A 7,711-nucleotide genomic window follows, 5' to 3' on the forward strand; every position below is an offset into this window, starting at 1 on the left:
GCGCAAGTTACTAAGGTATTCTCCATTTACTCTTATCCCCAATTCTTCCCAATCCAGGTCTCTGAATACCTCTTGTAAACACGCTGTGAATAGCATTGGAGAGATCGTATCTCCCTGCCTGACGCCTTTCTTTATTGGGATTTTGTTGCTTTCTTTATGGAGGAGTACAGTGGCTGTGGAGCCGCTATAGATATCTTTCAGTATTTTTACATACGGCTCGTCTACACCCTGATTCCGCAATGCCTCCATGACTGCTGAGGTTTCGACTGAATCAAACGCTTTCTCGTAATCAATGAAACCTATATATAATGGTTGGTTATATTCCGCACATTTCTCTATCACCTGATTGATAGTATGAATATGATCTATTGTTGAGTAGCCTTTACGGAATCCTGCCTGATCCTTTGGTTGACGGAAGTCTAAGGTGTTCCGGATTCTATTTGCAATTACCTTAGTAAATACTTTGTAGGCAACGGACAGTAAGCTGATCGGTCTATAATTTTTCAAGTCTTTGGCGTCGCCTTTCTTATGGATTAGGATTATGTTAGCGTTCTTCCAAGATTCCGGTACTCTCGAGGTCATGAGGCATTGTGTATACAGGGTGGCCAGTTTTTCTAGAACAATCTGACCACCATCCTTCAGCAAATCTGCTGTTACCTGATCCTCCCCAGCTGCCTTCCCCCTTTGTATAGCTCCCAAGGCTTTCTTTACTTCTTCCGGCGTTACTTCTGGGATATCGAATTCCTCTAGATTATTCTCTCTTCCATTATCATCGTGGGTGCCACTCGTACTGTATAAATCTCTATAGAACTCCTCAGCCACTTGAACTATCTCATCCATATTAGTAATGATATTGCCGGCTTTGTCTCTTAGCGCATACATCTGATTCTTGCCAATTCCTAGTTTCTTCTTCACTGCTTTTAGGCTTCCTCCGTTCCTGAGAGCTTGTTCAATTCTATCCATGTTATACTTCCTTATGTCAGCTGTCTTACGCTTGTTGATTAACTTCGAAAGTTCTGCCAGTTCTATTCTAGCTGTAGGGTTAGAGGCTTTCATACATTGGCGTTTCTTGATCAGATCTTTCGTCTCCTGCGATAGCTTACTGGTATCCTGTCTAACGGAGTTACCACCGACTTCTATTGCACACTCCTTAATGATGCCCACAAGATTGTCGTTCATTGCTTCAACGCTAAGGTCCTCTTCGTGACTTAAAGCCGAATACCTGTTCTGTAGCTTGATCTGGAATTCCTCTATTTTCCCTCTTAGCGCTAACTCATTGATCGGCTTCTTATGTGCCAGTTTCCTCCGTTCCCTCCTCAGGTCTAGGCTAATTCGAGTTCTTACCATCCTGTGGTCACTGCAGCGCACCTTACCGAGCACGTCCACATCTTGTATGATGCCAGGGTTAGCGCAGAGTATGAAATCTATTTCATTTCTAGTCTCGCCGTTCGGGCTCCTCCATGTCCACTTTCGGTTATTCCGCTTGCGGAAGAAGGTATTCATTATCCTCATATTATTCTGTTCTGCAAACTCTACTAATACCTCCCCCCTGCTATTCCTAGTGCCTATGCCATATTCCCCCACTGCCTTGTCTCCAGCATGCTTCTTGCCTACCTTGGCATTGAAATCGCCCATCAGTATAGAGTATTTTGTTTTCACTCTACCCATCGCCGATTCCACGTCTTCGTAGAAGCTTTCGACTTCCTGGTCATCATGACTGGATGTAGGGGCGTAGACCTGTACAACCTTCATTTTGTACCTCTTATTAAGTTTCACAACAAGACATGCCACCCTCTCGTTAATGCTATAGAATTCCTGTATGTTACCAGCTATATTCTTATTAATCAGGAATCCGACTCCTAGTTCTCGTCTCTCCGCTAAGCCCCGGTAGCACAGGACGTGCCCGCTCCTTAACACTGTATATGTTTCTTTTGGCCTCCTAACTTCACTGAGCCCTATTATATCCCATTTACTGCCCTCTAATTCTTCCAATAGCACTGCTAGACTCGCCTCACTAGATAATGTTCTTGCGTTAAACGTTGCCAGGTTCATATTCCAATGGCGGCCTGTCCGGAGCCAGGGATTCTTAGCACCCTCTGCAGCGTCGCAGGTCTGACCGCCGCCGTGGTCAGTTGCTTCGCAGCTGCTGGGGACTGAGGGCCGGGGTTTGATTGTTGTGTTCATATAGGAGGTTGTGGCCAAGTACTGCACCAGGGTGGCCAATCCTGCTATGGTGAGGGAGTGTGTTACCGGTTCTGGTCACCGGCATCAGGCCACACTCCAGGCCTGTTTATGCAATTTTATCAACACGCGGATATTTTTTTTTATCCGGTGGAAAATTGCGCTGCACCGGGATTCGAACCACGGACCTCTTGCACGCGAGGCGGGTGTTCTACCTCTACGCCACCGCTACGCCACTTAGCATACATAGCAGAGTCCGAATCCACAAAACCGTGTCTCTGTTAGAAAAGGAAAGGGTTGTATTTTATCGGCCCTGGTGGGATAAACGGGAAACGCAGCAGGACGAAACGTTTTGAGGGAAAGAAAAAAAAAGGACAATGCAACATGCAGTCCACAGCAACCCTTTTGCGACTGTTCCATCCGCGTTCCGCGCCACCGAACCAGCCAGCGTGACCCAATCAACGCGGCCGCATGTTTGTTTCGTTCCAGTCCGCATCGAACAGGATGATAGCGGCGTAGCAGGAGCAGCAGCAGCCCGTTTGATGTCCAGTCTGAGCGCCCCCCCCCTTCCAACCCACCTGTAACCCTCCTCCCCTTAACACCCCCCCCCCCCCCTCTGCATACTTCGCAGGCGTTCCTTTCACTCACGACTTGGCTGGCAAGCACACATCCCGCTAGCAAGCAGTGGCGAAGCATAGTTACATAGACGCAGGGAAGGGGGGGAGGGTGACGTGGTAGGTGGGGGGAAGTTGGGGGGGGGGAGTATGCGGCTGGAGAGTCACGAGAGAAAACACGTACAGCGCACGAAGAGCCCACGGTGGCCTGGCAGCAGAAACAAAAGGACGCGGCACGCGATCACTTGAGTGAAAACGTGGCTACAAGGCAGCAACACGGCGGGGGGTGTTCCATGGGTGGCTGTTGGCGGGAGGGGGGCGGGAGCGTTGGTTGCGAGGGGTAAGAGAGTAAAGAGGGGTGGTGGTGGACCAAACAACTAGGGGGCGGGCCGAAGGGGGACGCAGTAAGGCACAGCTGGAGGGGGGGGGGCATGTTTCGTGGCAGATCCCTCCTTCTGCACGCGCGTCTCCGTGATCGACTTCCATTGGCCACCCATTGGGAACTGGGAGGGAAGACGCACGCCGAGCCAGAAAATCAAAAACCACGTGCAGTGGTAGCAAGCTCGAGCACGACAGCACCGAGGATCCTTAGGTGTGCGTATGTGTGTGTGTGCTCAGTTCGGCAGCGTGCTTCCTCTGATTCTGGCAGATCGGGGTCTGAAATCAAGGCGCAATCACCTGGTGGCCACCGCTACACCGAGAGAGAGTGTGTGTATGGAGCGCGGCGGCATTTGCCTCTGGAACGGTAGACCTCGAGGCAGCACGGAAGCCCGACTCGTCTCGCACCCCCAGACCCCACCTCGCTGTGCCAGCCTGCGTGCACCGGCACCGCGGAGCAGGAGGACTTCGGTGCCACCACCGCGGTGCGCCTGTCACGTGCCCTGACGTCTCGCGAGGATTGTGTGTGTGTGCGCGCGCGCATTTCACGTTTTTACGGGCCTCCCTCTTTCCACTGTACTTGCCGTAGACAGCGTTCACTGCGGAACTGATGAACTCGGGTACGTGACATCCCGTTTATAGGCTTCTTCAAGAGCGCTGAAAGTAGGAGATTGGCCCTCGATTTCCGTTGCTAAGAACGTGTTTCTTGTAACCATGTCTTCGTGAAATTGAGTCCGACGTTATCAGCACACCTTTCAAGTCAGGAACAATTTAAGGGAGGAACTGCTGCTGCACAGAAGGACACCTCTGAGCTGCCAAATACAATTACTCGTTTAGCACTTCGACTTATGCAACGTAGAGTCGTTTTGTCGTCTTCCGTGTCGTTCATTCCAGTGTGATCTGAAACCGGTAAGAAAGTGTCACGACCCATGGTGAACTTCCGAGAACATACCTGTCCAAGCCGATCGCCACGGACCAAGCGACGGCCGCAGAACTCGTGAGCATTAGACAGGACGAGACCAAGCGGGTTTACTTCTTACTACTTGAACTCTGCGTAACGGTGTGCCAACAATATGCCAGCTTAGCTTCCATGACGCTAGCTAGTTCGCCTTCACCAGCCGGTTTCTCCACCGCGACAGAACGAGAAAGAGCGCAGGCCATGAGTTCGTACAGGATGATACGAAGCACATCGTCGGCTCACCACCACAACCACCAGCACTGCAAGGCGAGCGAGGTGCTGCGATTCGCGAGGAGGACGCCCTACCACCAGCCGGCCATCTCTTCCGGCTACTCCCAGGCCGTGGCCCGAAGGAACGAACGCGAGCGCAACCGCGTTCGACTCGTCAACATGGGTTTCGCGGCCCTAAGGCAGCACGTGCCCAACTTCACGCAAAACAAGAAGATGAGTAAAGTGGACACGCTACGCTCGGCGGTGGACTACATCAAGGCGCTCCAGGAGCTCCTCGAGCGAGGTGCCAGCCAACAGAGGCACGGTGGTTCCGAGAGGGACACTGAAGACGACGATGCCGATGAGACTTCGTACGAAGGAAACCCTGACCAACGGCAGCGGCACGTGGTCACTTCTTTCGAAGACACGGAAGGCTACTACGACTTCTCGCACATCGGAGAAGACAATGCTTCATCACCGGTGGACGTGCCACCCTCGACCGTGTCCGAGTCTTCGGCGAGTGCCTTGGACTGCTACGGTGCGGACGATGCGGAGCTCATGGACTTCTGCCAGCCGTGGCTTGTGTAATAGCTGAAACCGTGGGGCGTCAACTCTAGGTTCCGTGAGACACTGCCATTTTCAGAAACACAGGGCCCGCTCCAAGTTGTCTGGAGAGAAGCTGAGTATGCCCGGCACACAAGGACGCGTTTTTGTTATATGTCACACTCGTAGAGAAATGTTTTTGTGGCGTACGTTGCTGCATATTGCAGCACATTGAACTTTTAACACTGAAACATGTATATGTTTTAGGGTTGTATATCTCGGAGCGGCGAAAGCCGAATGTCTCAAACAACTGTTGAGCTCTTCGCACCGTGCAAGATCCATATAAGCTTTTTTTCCTTCTTTGCAGACTTTCTACGGGTCATAAAGCGAGGCAATTTTAAAGCTGACCCAGCCTGTGGAGCATGCTTCGATGTACATGAATATTTTCTTGCAATCCTTTGAACGGAATGTAACGGTACATTTATAAGGGTGTCACAAAGTAACAAGCCCCGCTTGTGCTCAGAAACACTGCCGGTAAAAGAAATTTCTTCATTCTAGCCGGCACAGTTCATGGCAGTTTTCCATGATAAGGGGTGGTTATCTGAGATCATATCCTGAGGCCATACTGCAACAAGATGTCAGAATCGAGTTATACTGCCTTTATAGCAAGCAATGCCACATGCAGGGAAGTGCAACCTTTGTCATCCACATACTAAACGTACTAAAATTTTTTCTGTCTACTTCACTGTCTAATCAACGATAGAAAATTCGTGAGTGCTGACTTATTACTTTTGTGAGCAGTAATAGAAAGCATCCGTTTATGAAAGCGAAAAATGTGCTCATGAAAATTTGCGAACCTTTTATTTCTCTCCGTTCAGAAGCAAGTTTCTCAGGCGATGGCTCTGCCGGCTTTGCCAGTACGGGTATAAGAGCATAGATTTTCATGTTATCAAAGCTCTAAATGTGACTAGCTTAGCTATAGTAACCTATGATAGAGCCTGTGGTCACAAGAGGGTCTGTAATTATTTATGTCACCGCGCAGCTTCCTTTCTTTATCACAAATGAAACCACTACAAAGATATGTTTCTTTGTTGATATGTATAGCAGAAAAGTTAATGTCGTCCTCTTAGTATCCTGTTTAAATCGCCTATCTTTCAACTTTCATGGAACATGGTAACCACATCGTGTACGTTGCGAAGCAAAGCTCTGGACAAGTTCATGTGAGCTGTTCCTGTTGCCTTCCCATATCATGTTAGGAACAAGCTGTGTTCACCCAAGCTTTCATGTTGTACTCATTCTGAAACTGAAGCTTAGATATCTCTATTTCTGATTGAAAGGTCTAAAATATATAAGACATGACAATACATCTACGTTTTCGTGAAAGGCCTTTATTCTCAACATGAGAAACTCGAGGTTCTGTCAAGCTATCTCGTCTGATTACTTGAGTTTGTAGAGTTTATTCACTTTACACAAGTCGACCAAAGACCGAAAGTGTCTGGTGACAGCGCCGTATTTTGAAGAAATAAATAAAGCCGATCTTTTTTTGTGATTTCGTGTATTTGTTTGTTTGCTTAAGACTCCTGTATAGAGATGATAAAAAAAAAGAAAGCCGACCCATCACAGATATTCGACAAACATTTGCGATATTTCACTTGGATAAGAAATTCATTCACATCTCAGCGCATGGTGCATGCTTAATGAAATATTCAACACATTTTCAGAAACACCCTGCAACAAGCTTGAATCAGTGCGATTAACAAAGGCCGAAGTGTTTTTTTCCCTTTCTAACAACATTGCGAATCTAAACTTAAAATCTGCGACGCTATGTACGTCGCGGTCAAAGGGCTTCGTGTGTTAGCCGTTTGTAGTAAGATAAATGCGTTGGCATTTGCAGCAAGTTGGAGCCCAGAAGTTAGCCGCTGCCTCCTGTAAGAAGGTAGGTTTGTTGTTTTTTTGTGCATTGCAGGACGAATGCCTCAGCCAGCGATTTCTAATTACCTCTTTATACGTCAGGCGTTGGTGGTAGTGACGCTGCTTTACAATAATTTCTCCCACCTGACTGATTTCATTATGTGACATATTTTAAAAGTTTCTGATGAATACAGTATGTCGCCAGTTTCTCCACAGCGTTAAAGTTTTGCGCGAATGAAGGATGATGAAAACTGTGTTTGCCTCACGGCATGCCTAGCATGCTACTCTGAAGGTTTTAGAAGAGTTAACTGCTGGGCTAGTTGGTTATCCGACATAATAAACGAGTTTTGCCCCGAAACCACACACACAAGAAAGGAGGCAACACGGACAATCCGGGCAAAGCGCCCGTGTTGTCTCCTTTCTTGCTTGTGTGGTTTTGGCTCAAAACTCTTTTATAATGCTCTAAATGACTGCGATGATATATGAAATGACATACGCACCTGACGCACAACACTTAGCACGAACATTTATCACAACATAAAGTATTAAACTATTTCTTTGAGACCAGTACTTTTCAGAAGAGTCAAGAGCGCGTTGACAGCGCGGTACGTACATGTACAGGCGGCACTAATTTACGGCCCAAGCATGCGTTGCAGATCAAGTTGGGAGCCCTGAGGTTCGTTTAGTGAGGTCGATAGGACCCTTCTTCAAACTGCAAAGAGGTTGCGATTTCAGATTAGGTGTACTATGTGCTCTCGTACAATGCACATAGGGCACTGTGTCGCTTCTACCCGTTTAACTTTACAGCAGAAAGTATTTTGTGTGTACAGCGTTCGGGTGGATACGGTGAAATACATGTCGGAGCAGCAGGATGATGACAAGCAACGTGCATCTATTGTGATGACATGTATACGGA

General features: G+C 48.3%; 1 protein-coding gene across 1 annotated transcript; it reads left to right on the forward strand.

Annotated features, from left to right (window-relative positions):
- Positions 1 to 2,443: 2,443 nt before the first annotated feature.
- Positions 2,444 to 6,433, forward strand: LOC126544914 (uncharacterized). The gene is made up of 2 exons (XM_050192458.2): positions 2,444 to 2,453; positions 4,259 to 6,433. The coding sequence occupies exon 2, from the start codon at positions 4,264 to 4,266 to the stop codon at positions 4,927 to 4,929; it is 666 nt and encodes a 221-aa protein (XP_050048415.1). The 5' UTR covers positions 2,444 to 2,453; positions 4,259 to 4,263; the 3' UTR covers positions 4,930 to 6,433.
- Positions 6,434 to 7,711: the final 1,278 nt, after the last annotated feature.

The sequence above is a fragment of the Dermacentor andersoni genome, chromosome 10 (genome assembly GCF_023375885.2).
Source record: "Dermacentor andersoni chromosome 10, qqDerAnde1_hic_scaffold, whole genome shotgun sequence".
Taxonomy (NCBI): Eukaryota; Metazoa; Arthropoda; class Arachnida; order Ixodida; family Ixodidae; genus Dermacentor; species Dermacentor andersoni.